Here is a 12,909-nt window from a genome sequence, read left to right on the forward strand (position 1 = left end):
GCAACAATCGACTTATAAATTCGTATCGGGATTAATCGGTATCGAATCGAATCGTGACCTGTGAATCGTGATACGAATCGAATCGTCAGGTACTAGGCAATTCACACCCCTAATATATATATATATATATACACACACACACACATCCATCCAGGGCACACAGAGACTAACAACCATCCATACGCACAAGCACACCTAGGGACAATTTGGAGTGCTCAATGAACCTGCCACGCATGTCTTTGGAACGTGGGAGGAGACCGGAGTACCCGGAGAAGACCCACGCGGGCACGGGGAGAACATGCAAACTCCACCCAGGATATATAAATAAAAAAAACTCAGCAAGGCAAAGCTCATCTAAATAAAAATCATTTATTTTTCATTAATATTATTATCATTCTAGCTAGAGAGAGTCCACCATGCCACTTTCAGAACTGGAGTAGTGCTAAGACGTTTGTCTGTCAGGGTAAAAGATGGCAATGGGGGCGGACAGACAGATGGGTGCATGGATGAACGGGTTTCGGGGGGGAGGGGGTGGTGGTGGCTTGTACAGGGTCACGCTCCTGTCCATCTTCCATGCTGATGCAAACAAAGAGGCGGGACGATATAAAGGAAGGATGGAGGCATGGCGAGGGAATCGGTCTTTAAACGTAGTTTGTCCTTGTACATGAGACTGATGTGGGAGGGGTCGGGGAGTGAGCAGCTTCAAGCTCATTGGTCAGACTGTTGGACAGGACACCAGAACAGGCCAATCACAGACTGATACAGAGGAGGAGGGTGTATGTATACCTGCTTGCATGTGTGCATGTGTTGTGCGTGTCTGTATGCGCATATCTGTGAGTGTGTAACTGGTCAGAGTTACTTTGATCCATTGTCACTGTACACTTGTCAAAGTTACTGTCACAACCGCGGACAAAGTTGAGGTAACAAACATCCTTCTTCTTTCTGCTTGCTGCAGAGAAAGAGAGAAGAAAAGACATGAGGGATGGAAAAGAAGTGTGGTAAGGTTAGAGAACAATTAAATTATGGTTTTATTTGTCCGTAGAGATTCCATGAAGCACGATTGTCCCATCAAAGCAAAAAAAAGGAAATAGCTTAGCATCGCCTAAGCACACAGCTCAAAAGGAGTGTGTCGTATCTACTAGGGGTGTTAAAAAAAAATCGATTCGGCGATATATCGCGCTACTACATCGCGCGATTCTCGAATCGATTCAATAATCGGCAGAATCGATTATTATTATTATTACTTTTTATTTTATTTTATTTTTTTTAAGGATTCACACCTTGAGTATGGAAGAATGTTATATGAACGGAACATTAAGCCTTAATATTTTATTTTAATGCTGTTCAAACATGAAACAGATTACAACCTCTATAAGACTGAAATTTCAGATAAATAAATAATACATTTTCATATAAATCTTACACTCTACAAGCTTACTGATTAGTATTTTCTAAATTTGAATGAAAAAAATCGCAACAATCGACTTATAAATTCGTATCGGGATTAATCGGTATCGAATCGAATCGTGACCTGTGAATCGTGATACGAATCGAATCGTCAGGTACGAGGCAATTCACACCCCTAGTATCTACCTATTTACATCTATGACTGTTGCTTAACAGATCAATTTTTTCCACACGTAGTACACATCTGTTGAATATGCTATTTTTTGTACAGAATAAAGTTATTTATTTGTCGTCATGGCTCCAGCGACCAGCTGCACGACATTATCCCTCCACCCAAGTGCACCAGTGAGTTAACTTTGGATAGACTTGAAAACTTTTCAGTTTCAAGTGTTTTTTGTTTTTTAATTTAAAATCATTCTTTTCTGTACTGTACATTTTTAGACCACGAAAAAGTACAAAACCATTGCTTCTGTACTGTATTGGGCGTTTTAAGGCCACAAAAAAGGTAGGCTACACTCAGACATGACTATGCAGAAACATCTTGCATTATCATATCAAATAATGGGAATATAGTATGGCATTGACATGAATAATCAATCATTTGTGTTATTTCATTCATTCTCACTCAGTGTGAATTGGTAAGGAATTGGGTCAATTAACAGTATCAATAATGGAATTGGAACCACTGATTTTCTATCAGATGCAATCCCTAACAGGGACCCCTGTAAACAGTAGGGGTGGGGAATCTACAGGTAGAGGTCCACGATTCGATTCAATTCCAACCTGGTTTAGAATAATGTGAACACAAATTTCAAAAGTGCCAATGGCAGCATTTGCTGCCACAAACTTCTCCTATAACAATATATTTACAAAAACATATTTGAGCTTATCAAGCTGATTTAAGACCAAATTTTTATTTTAATACTTGAAGGTGCAATATGCAGCAGACAACAGTGGCTTTTAGTTTTTTTATTTACACTTTAAAAATCAATTCTTTTTAATACGACGACCAATGCATAAACAAAAATAATTATTGTTCCCACTCCTAGTAAACGCAGAAGAGATTAGTATTGATGTTGCTATTTGCAATTTATCATAACTGGACATCATTTTAAAATGGAAGGAAAACTAGTGCACTAGCACGGGACCTGTTGACCTGACAGGCTAAAATGTAAAATTATGGTCCCAAATGATTTTTTTAAATTTTTTTATTGGATACATACCTGTGTTTCATCGTGCCGTGGTGTTTCCACTGGAAACCATGTTGTCAGAGTTTGAAAGAGACTGCTCCTTTACAACGGGGTCTGTTGTAAGGTACAGCATTAGTGTTAATGGAGCACCATAACACGAACAAATTATTGAATAATAAGTAGACAAAGTGCAATTTTAAAAATAAAGTGCAATATTTTAAAAATAGTCATCTGATGAAAGCCGACGTGCATTTAATCATTTCAGTGAAATTGTAATGCATTTCATGGTAGGAAAGTCAGTTGGTATACATTTATATCACTAAGCATAATTGCCATGGATATATTTGCAATGTACACTCGGAGGTGGGATTCAAACCGGGGACCTCCTGGTTACTGGAAAACGCACTTAACCAAGTGCACCACTGAGCAGTATCAGAGAGTTGGTAATGATGATCAGTTGTATGTATGGAAGTGGGCGTAGAAAGTGGGACTTAGAAAAAGTTCAATGGCAGTCCCATTGAAAATGAATGGGTGCTGGATTTCACTTTGATTTATCTTTCTTTTCTCTTTATTTTTTCTGACCTTTTCTCTGGTCTCCTGACCATTTGAACCTCACGACTCTGGCAAGATTCTGAAGTACCTGGTTAAGGCGAAGGGTAATGGGATATTTATAAGGTTTTAGGTGAATTAATGAGTATAAATTTATACGTATTTGCGCACGCACGCACGCACGCACACATACACACACACACAAAAAAAGAAAAAAAAAGAAAAGAAAATGAATGGGGGGAAAGTTGATATTTAACGTTAAATTGTGCAAGTACTATAAGTATTGTGGAATCAGATGATATTAAATACCCCGGAAGGTGTGAATTTTTGAAGAAAGTTGAAATTTGAACGGTGTAAATCAAGAAGTATTATGTGAGAGTTGTTTCTCGGCAAAAAAGTGAGGAGAATAAAAATCCGAATAACATGTGGGATGCGTTTAGCATTCCCACAATAATACAGCACAAGCTAACAAAAATATTCAGGGGCACTTCTGAGTGTCAATGCAGGTCGCTGCTCCAAAATCCCCACCCTAGTCAAATCATATCAATGTTGGCATGTGTGTGTTACGAACAAAAGTAGGGATGCTCCATGGCTTCTGTGGCTGTTAGTCTCTGTTGGTGGTCGTAACGAAGCAGCTTGTCCAGGAGGTCCAAAGCCTCGGGACTCACTAGATGCTGGTTCTCGGTCTGCACAAACTGCTCCCAGCGTTTCCTGCTCTGTCTGAGATTATACGCGGTAACAAAAGAATTAGCAGAAGATTGTCATTATTGTACTGCTACAAACCAACTTGAGTGACAACTCGGACAAACTTACTGTCCAAGCAGATCTTTGAAGCGAGGATCCAGTTCGATGTGGTATTTACGCAGGTAGCCGAACAGCTCATCTGTCCCCAGGACCTTGGCAATTCGCACCAGCTGCAAAACGGAACAATGAGCAAATAATTGGCAAAACAAAATGTCTGAAATGTCGCGGAGAGAGAGCTACCTGGTCGTAGTTGTCCTGCCCGTGGAAGAAGGGCTCTTTCTGGAAGATCATACTGGCAAGCATACAGCCCAAGCTCCACATATCTAGACTGTAATCATACATCTGAAAGACAAAAATCACCAAACAGCACTGCAGATGATGAGAATGAACATGGAAATGATTTGAAGCACCATTTAATTTCACAAATAAAACATTTGAGTTCACGCCTGAGACATCTGAGGTGTAAGCAACTCCTATTCAAGATCTATTGTAAACAAAATCCCTCAAAAGCATCTCATAAGGACACCACAGCTGGGACATCAACATGTGACAATCTCTTACCTGATAATCCACCAGGAGCTCGGGCCCTTTGAAATATCGAGACGCCACTCTGACATTGTACTCCTGGGAAGGATGGTAGAACTCCGCCAAACCCCAGTCTATAAGACGTAGCTATGGAAACAAAGCAAAGGTGAAAATCCTGCCGTCACACAGAACTGAAAAATATGGAAAGTAATCTAGAGTGGTCAGATTGTGTAACCGAGCCCCATGAGATGAAAGACCTTAATTTCTTAAATGGAATATATCAACTGTGCCGTTTTGGGGATGCTGTGGTCATAAATTATCAGTTTGTTGCCCTCTGCTGGACATGTTGCAAAGTGTATATTGTAATTTGAAGTACAAAAGGGTTAGTCAACCTATTTGAAGAACATTCATGACTACTAAAACATTTAAATGATTTTTAATGACTAATTTTTATAATTGCTTGATAAACATGCTGAGTACATTAATAACACCACTTTACATCATAATAATGCCTGATAGCATTATTGACAGCAGGAATTTCATGTAAGGCATCACTTGAAACATAACATTATATTAAATACCCCTTTAAATCCCTCATATTACACTCGGTTCGGATATAGTTTAAAGAATAACCATACATATACTCAGTGTCTTTTTGCCTTATTCTTGTCATAAATCACTTAACTTGATTACTGTATCGCTGTCAGATCTCATTTTTTGTAACAAAATCCCCCACACACTTTATTAGCAGGTGAATAGTGTAGTAGTAGTCACCGAGAGAGAAGTGGTGCAACCGGAATTACATCTGCTGTTATTTTAAGGCTCACCCTCCCACACTATTCACATGTATAACTTCGGGGAACTCACATCACCAAAAAGAGAGAGAGAATGTTCTTGAAAGAGAGCCAAGAAGGATGAAGACTATGATGAAAATTGCAAAATAATAATAATAAGAATAATAATACATTTTGTGTGTATGTGTGTGTGTGTGGGGGGGGGGGGGGGGATAGTAAGGCAGGGTATTGATTCTAATTTCCTCAATCGATTCACAAGAGTTCGGTTTGATTCGGTTCATTCCAAGTCAATTTGATACTGATTAATTTAGAACATCAACTCTTCTTAAATATCAAGGACACAATAAAAACTCCACAAACTTTAAATTCAAAGTTAAAATTTGTGCAGGCAGTAACTGGTTAAATGGTTATTTTATTAAAGTAACACAAACATTGACGTCAGCAAGGATGAGATGAAAATATTTTCATAATTCTAATTCAATATAATAAATTAAAAAGATTCAGTTCTAAAAGTGAACGCCAATTATTCCCACTGAGATGGACCAGCTGGTCAATTTCCTTGGGCATGACCTCGGAATCCATCATAAATTCTATCGACTCCCTGACAAGACTATACAAGTTCTTGCGAGTAGTACTCCTATTTTAGGACCGCTGTGTGTGGGAAAGGCAGCCTGTTGGAGGGCTTCCAATCGCATTTTCAGGCCAGCCAAATTGGTGGGTAAAATGTCCCGGTAAAAGAGGGCGGGGCTTCGTGACGACCACAGACAACAATGATGCACCCCAAGCCGGTCAACGCAACGTTGAAATGCGCTTCCTGACATGGAGGGAATGCGTGTATGCAATTAATAGGACACTGCCGAGTGCCTACCTTTCTCAACTGGTGGTCGATCATCACATTGTGGGGCTTGACGTCACGGTGCATGATTCCCATGCTGTGACAGTAGTCCAGCGCCTGGACACACGTACGGAACTTTAATCACCACACTGATGTTGAAAAAGATCAAATGAATGAAAGTTTCTCACCTTCAGTAGTTCATACATATAAAATCGGATATCGTAGTCAGTTAACTTCTGGTACAACTCCTGCGGATGAGAGAGAAACAAGTTTGTTATGTGATGATAACATCAGCAAAACATTGACAAACAGTCAATTAGATACGATCATCTTTACCTTGAAGTCTGTGTTATTGATGCTTTCAAAGACGAGTGCTGGAGTTCTGGACTGTGATGACATGAAAAGTGTTCAAGAGATCAGATACTAATAGACGTTGGCCACCATAAATGAGGAGTTTCTCCTCATGCATACTGAGATGTAACATATATGTAAAGTGAAAAGAAATTTGATTTGAATTGATGTTTCAATGAGATAAGTGAATATGGCTTTAGTACATGCATAAACACACTCCATTTACCATTTAACTCATTTGCTCCCCAAAATGTATAAATATGTTCTATTTTAAATATTACCAAGGTCCCAAAAACGTTTTTTTGTTTTTGTTTTATGCTTGAGCATACAGAAGGCTTTGATGCAGCATCTAAACTACAGAACGGGTGAAGCAATGGTAGTTATTACAAACACGGCCAGCAGGTGGCAGCAGACTATAAGAGATCAACCAGGGCCATGTTGCAAACAAGCTCTTTTCCCCCCACTGCTTTAAACAGATTTGTGAATACTGATGAAACTTAGCTACATTCTAATGCTAATTGCTGCAAAACGGAAGCAGATAGAAATATACTTTTTTTTCTTGATGAAAGAAGAGACTCTAATCTTTGTTTTGGTTATTAAGTGTTTTTACGGTAACCTATTGGAGTTGAATCGGGACTCGGGCGTTAACATGAGCAAATGCCAATATTCGAGTGTGATGCTGCCTTCATGGATTTTTTTTTCTTCACTCACTCATTCACACACGTAAGCTTCTGTGAGTGAGTGAGTGAAAAAAATAATAATAATCCGTGCGTGCTTTCAAATTGCCGCGGGAGTGACGTCACGCAGCTGACACCTTCGCCCGGCCCCGTTTGCGACACGCCACCCCCCGCTCTGCGATTGGCTGGAGGGGTGTAAACACTGTCTTTTCACAGAAACGTCCCGCTGTTTACAAAACAAACACAAAATGGCAAAATACAGGGGTGCGGGTTTAGGACAAAATCACCCCCACACGTTAAGAAAAGCCCAGATCTGTAAATTGAGAAGTAGTTTGTTTGTTTAAATCCTGTATTTAAAGAGTGCATTTTCCTGAGTGAAACCGGCAGACTGCGCCTTTAAATACTGCGTACAAGTAATACACATACAAAAAACTAAAGCTAATACTGAAACTAACGAAAATGAAGCAATTATTAAATAACTAAAACTAATGAAAACTAACAGAACCACCCTGAAAACTAAAACTAAATTTAAAAAACAATACTCAAACCGAAATCAAAACTAACTAAAGTGAAAAATTCTAAAACTACAAGAACCCTGCTGTATACAACTGAAGCGAGTACTTATACCATCAACATTCTGACACTTTCAGAGAGGTATAAAAATACTTATGTCATGCAACTAAATGAGTTAATCCAATTAATTAAAAGTAATCAGGTTGTCATATAGGTGGAACGGTGGGCGAGTAGTTAGCACGTCTGCCTCCCAGTTCTGAGGATTCCGGTTTGAGTCCAGGCTCCGGCCTTCCTGGGTGGAGTTTGCATGTTCTCCCCGTGCCCGCGTGGGTCTTCTCCGGGTACTCCGGTCTCCTCCCACATTCCAAAGACATGCATGGCAGGTTAATTGGGTGCTCCGAATTGTCCCTAGGTGTGCGTGTGAGTGTGGATGGTTGTTCGTCTCTGTGTGCCCTGCGATTGGCTGGCAACCAGTCCAGGGTGTCCCCCGCCTACTGCCCAGAGCCAGCTGAGATAGGCGCCAGCACCCCCCGTGACCCTTGTGTGGAATACGCGGTCAAGAAAATGGATGGATGGAGGTTGTCATATATAGCTTGCATAATGATATGCATGCAGGGTAGACTAATTTCATATGCATTACAAATAACACCAGATTTACGTCTTATACTATCACAAATGCCAATGAAAGAGATGAGTGAGCAACCCAAGCTAGCAGCTACAGTAAAGATTTATCTACCAGTAACCAACGTGGAAGCAATCGTGCCAAAGCAGCAGTTTTAAAGCTAAAGTTTTGTCATTGTAAAAAGTACAAACGCTTAGTGGCTCAAAATGACTAATCCACATGTTTGCACTCAATAGTTACACCATCACAGATCTGACCCATTTTCATCAGAATAACTTACCACAGGGTCTTTGACTGTGTCCACCAGACGGATGATGTTGGTCCCACCTCTCAGGTTCTCCAGGATCTTGATCTCACGCTTGATCTTCTTTTTCTTAACAGGCTGAGATGTGACATGAGACAGGGGTGGGGGTGGGGAGTCACATCACAAATTTCTCCCACATGTCACTTTTGACTCCTGATGCTGAAGCTGCTGATTCAGCTCGCCTGCAGCATCATACTGTCAGTCAACGAGACAACTCTCGCAGAGACAACAATGCAGTTCACGTTTTGGGTGTATAATGTCAATGGAATGCTGTCAACGAGCATGCCGCTCCTTTTACAATCATTTACCGGTAAATACTTGCGTTTTAATAGTGATCCATCCAGCTTGTTTACTCCCCTCACTCTAGAAACTACTTCTCAAAAAAGTGACAATATGAGAAGAATTATTTTCAAACTATGTTGTTCCACTGCGATTGGCTGGCAACCAGTCCAGGGTGTCCCCCGCCTACTGCCCAGAGCCAGCTGAGATAGGCGCCAGCACCCCCCGCGACCCTTGTGAGGAATAAGCGGTCAAGAAAATGGATGGATGGATGTTGTTCCATATTAAAAGGAGCCTCATGGAAGGCAACTGTTGTCAATAACAAACCAAGTTACAGTATGTACTTCTGATGCGCAAATATTTTGCTGAGGGTACCTCCTCTCTTTCACATGAGAAACAAGTATGAGAGAGCTGGAGAGGATGTTGCTTTGCGCTTCAACATCGGGTATTTCCACCAGCTCATTTTAACACGTTAAATTGGTGAATATTTAAAATGTGCATTTCCGGTGACTGGTATAAAGTAAACGTTAATTTAGCATTTATTTTGCTTTTTTTTTTTTTTGGCTTTCTGAGACAATTATTCTAAACAGACAAGCCTTAGAAAGCAATTTAACAAAAAAATGCACAAATTCTGCATGAAGGAAGAAGCATTCCTGCATTATCCCAGCAATTTTCGCTCAGCTTCATCATAATCAAAATTAAATTAAGGACAAGGGAGTTGTATTTTTTCCCCCTTTTCATTTTTCTGCTCACCTTTAGAATCTTGACCACCACCTTCTCATTGTTGGTGATGTTTATGGCCTCGAACACTTCACTATACTTCCCTCTGCCCAGTTTGCGTACCAGCTGGTAGTCCTCTTGGTTGCTATGGGGACAGACAGAGAATCTGTGCAGTGTGCGTATGTAAGGAAGAGTGAAAAAATATCTTCAGATGTGTACTGAGTGAAAGTCTATCATCCATCCTTTTTTCTATAATAAGTGGATATGTGACGGTGACACGCAACTCGCCAGCTGGCGCTATTTTGCTGTTAATCACGCGAGAAGTACTACAAGTACAAATATTGAGGCAATGAAAGTACTGTATGATTTATTTGAGTTATTGCAATCCCTCAGTGGAAAATTGAACTCACACTGCAATATGTACTCTGTGTGATTCAAAGGGAAAGCGGCACGCAAACTGTATGACTAAAACTGGTGGGGACTATTCCTTGTTCAAGGGCACCTAGACACAAACCAGCCAGCAGACTAGCATCTCTCCAACAACTAGTTGCCATATTTACATCATCCACAGGGAGACTCAAACCCGTAACCCTCCGGTTGCGAATCCAAGTACAGACGAGCATTCCTGCTTACATTAGCATCTGTGGACAATTTAGGCTCTTCGTTTATCCGAAGGACAGAGCAGAGATTCGAACCCAAAGCTGTGAGGCAGAGGAGGAAACTAGAACACTGTGCTGCTCCATAGTAACTCTGAAAAATGTACCAAGCACTTTTCTATGCATCAATCTGGCAAAGTGGCAAGGAGGATGGGACTGTACTATCTCCGTGTCATCACACTCTCGCAGAGAGGAGTGTAAAAATAGACACTCATCCACACTTTCCCTAACAAGAAGCCATAATGTGTTGTGTTGAGGCATTACATGCATGCTATTAAGCCAATCACAGTAAGAAGAAATGTCCTCACTTCCAGTTGGGTACGTGGGCCTCGTAGTCCCAGTAATCCCGGCTCTTCAGTGTGTTGACATCGACGTACACGCGGGACTTGCTACCGGCCACCGGACCCGGCATGGCGAGATCCGTGGCTCGGAAGCGGCCTGGGTGTCAAGGGACGGAAGATGGGTCACGAAGAATCTGGAGTGGGTTCCGGTTGTAGACCAAGAAGAGGATCGACGCTCTTGTGTGGGTGCGAAGTGGATGAACAGGCCAGCTAGCTTCCTTCTGCACCAAGTGAAGATAAAAGGGGCGCGGGTGGAGAGGAGCTCAAATGCCCGCCTTGCAGCTCTCCTTCACCGGATTGTCAGGAGCAACGGTCCCGATGAGGCTGAGAATTGAAATTGAGGTTCTGGAGAGGAGCGAGGAGGCATCGGGGTGATGAGGTAGAAAAGAAAGCGTCCCCAAAAGTGGCCGCAGAGGAATGGTGTCAGTAATTTCAACACCGCTTGGTTAAAAGTGAGGGGCTACTCTGGAGTCACAGGCCCTGAATATAAAACGTTAGGGCAGGAAAGCGATCCGTTTCCTGTGTTAAATGGAGGGCAGTAACCCCTCTGTGGTCCAGTCTTTGCTATCAATCAAATGTTGATTGGCGATGTTGATCGGTAGTGGGGTCGAGCTCCGGGTGCGAGGGGGTGGAGTATCGGAGATCGATGTTGTTAGCTAACGTTAGCAAGCGATGCTACTTGAGCGCTGAGATGTCGCACAGACGAGGAGCGCTCGCCGCCGTGCACCGCCTGCAGCGGATTGCGCGTCATCAGCGACCGGCTGCGCGAGGAATAGGCGCGTCGATAGTCCCCCAGGACGAGACGGCGGCCGAGGAACCGTGGGTGTCTTCTGCGGCCACAGTCCCCGGTCGACAGCACAGGAAAGGGGAGCGGATCGAGAGTGAAGAGATGCGAGACACCCGGAAGTGAAAGCCGCTGGCTTCGGGGGTGAATCACCGGCGGAGCTGCTGTGACACAGCGACACCTTGTGACGAGGAGCGTAAGTCTCCCAATGAGGACTGAAAGAGTTCAGTGCTGCCTTGACTTACGAGTAGAATTCGTCCCGTGATCAAATTCGTAACTCAATTTACTCGTATATCATATCAATTTCAAAACATATATTTTTTTTATAATCTGTATTGTATGACACCATAATTTACAGTTTTCAGGTATGTGTCTAAAATTGAGCATTAGCAGACAGCTTGTCAGTGGTAAAGTATAACTTTTCCTGTGATAAATACAGTATTTATAAAGTTGGGGCGTTTTAGCAGTGAAAATGCACCAATTTTGACCAACGTCTTTGTCAATCGGGGTGAGATCGACATTTTGTGACCTTTTTTTTTGTAGAATCAGTTTCACACTTCCATAATTTTGTTATTTTTTTTTTTTTTTATCCTGCTTTCAAAATAATTTCATTGGAAAGCCTGGTTAGAAGAAGAAGAAGAAGAAGAAGAAGAAGAAGAAGAAGAAGAAACATACAACATATAACAATGAGGTTATTTCAAATTAATTAGCTAATTAAGTAAGTCCAGTCACTGTGTGAAACAATAAGTAAATATCAGCATAATAAAAACTCAATATCTTTTGAAACCACATACCAGCAATGACTATTAAATTGAAAATTTCAAATAAAAATAACCCGTAATCCTCCTTAGTAAAGTCATAAGAATGTAGTAAAATACTTCAAATAAGGCAAAAATTCTGACTACTATTGCTGTACATCATTTTTTAAATAGGTGCTATGTATAAAAAACAAAAAAACAAAAACAAATTAAGAGCCAAGAATGAATCGTAACAAACATATATCACAGTTAGGAGGTATTTATAGCTGATACAATTAATGAAATTAGCGTTGGAATTAGTGACAGAAAATATGAGCCATTATGGTTTCTATATGGATGACATCATTTTTGTCCAGGCCTGTTTCAGTTTGAGATTGTTTTTAAAAATAATTCTGGTGAAATGCAATTATGATTTTCTTTGGTTAATTTTCACGTTATTATTACTTTTGTCAGATTAACGTTATTCTGTGATCACTGCGAGGTTTCCTTCAATTAGTACTTGAAATCATGTGTCATGTCTAATCATTTATGAGTTGTCAGTTTTTGGTCCTGCATGTCTTCCATGCTGTCATGCATGCTTTTATTTTATCGTAAGCATTTCCCCATTGCAGATGCTTAACTTCCTGCCCTCGTGTTTCCTGGTTATGGTGATTGTCTTCACCTGTGTCCCATTCCCTGTGTTATTAATGTGTGTGTGTGTGTGTGTGTGTGTGTGTGTGTGTGTATATATATATATATATAAAATCAGAAGTAGATTTTTAGTTTTACTTAAAACCCGAGGCTATGGGGGGTTGGGTGCAAGTTTGGTCCTCGAGAGACCCGATCCAGCCTCTTTTCTATGTATCCCTCCCCCAACACAC

General features: G+C 41.0%; 1 protein-coding gene across 2 annotated transcripts; it reads right to left on the minus strand.

Moving 5' to 3' along the window:
- Positions 1-350: 350 nt before the first annotated feature.
- On the minus strand, positions 351-11,427 carry csnk2a2b (casein kinase 2, alpha prime polypeptide b). Of its 2 annotated transcripts, none has more exons than XM_077516420.1 (12): positions 10,475-11,427; positions 9,544-9,676; positions 8,488-8,589; positions 6,381-6,431; positions 6,233-6,292; positions 6,078-6,161; positions 4,452-4,562; positions 4,131-4,232; positions 3,960-4,060; positions 3,718-3,866; positions 2,631-2,711; positions 351-949 (listed from the first exon to the last, which is right to left on the minus strand). In XM_077516420.1, the coding sequence occupies exons 1-11, from the start codon at positions 10,576-10,578 to the stop codon at positions 2,638-2,640; spliced, it is 1,071 nt and encodes a 356-aa protein (XP_077372546.1). In that variant the 5' UTR covers positions 10,579-11,427; the 3' UTR covers positions 351-949; positions 2,631-2,637. The 2 variants fall into 2 exon arrangements, with proteins under 2 accessions (XP_077372546.1, XP_077372548.1); XM_077516422.1 differs by having other exon boundaries at positions 9,544-9,655; positions 10,475-11,423.
- Positions 11,428-12,909: the final 1,482 nt, after the last annotated feature.

This window comes from Festucalex cinctus, chromosome 3, assembly GCF_051991245.1.
Source record: "Festucalex cinctus isolate MCC-2025b chromosome 3, RoL_Fcin_1.0, whole genome shotgun sequence".
NCBI lineage: Eukaryota > Metazoa > Chordata > Actinopteri > Syngnathiformes > Syngnathidae > Festucalex > Festucalex cinctus.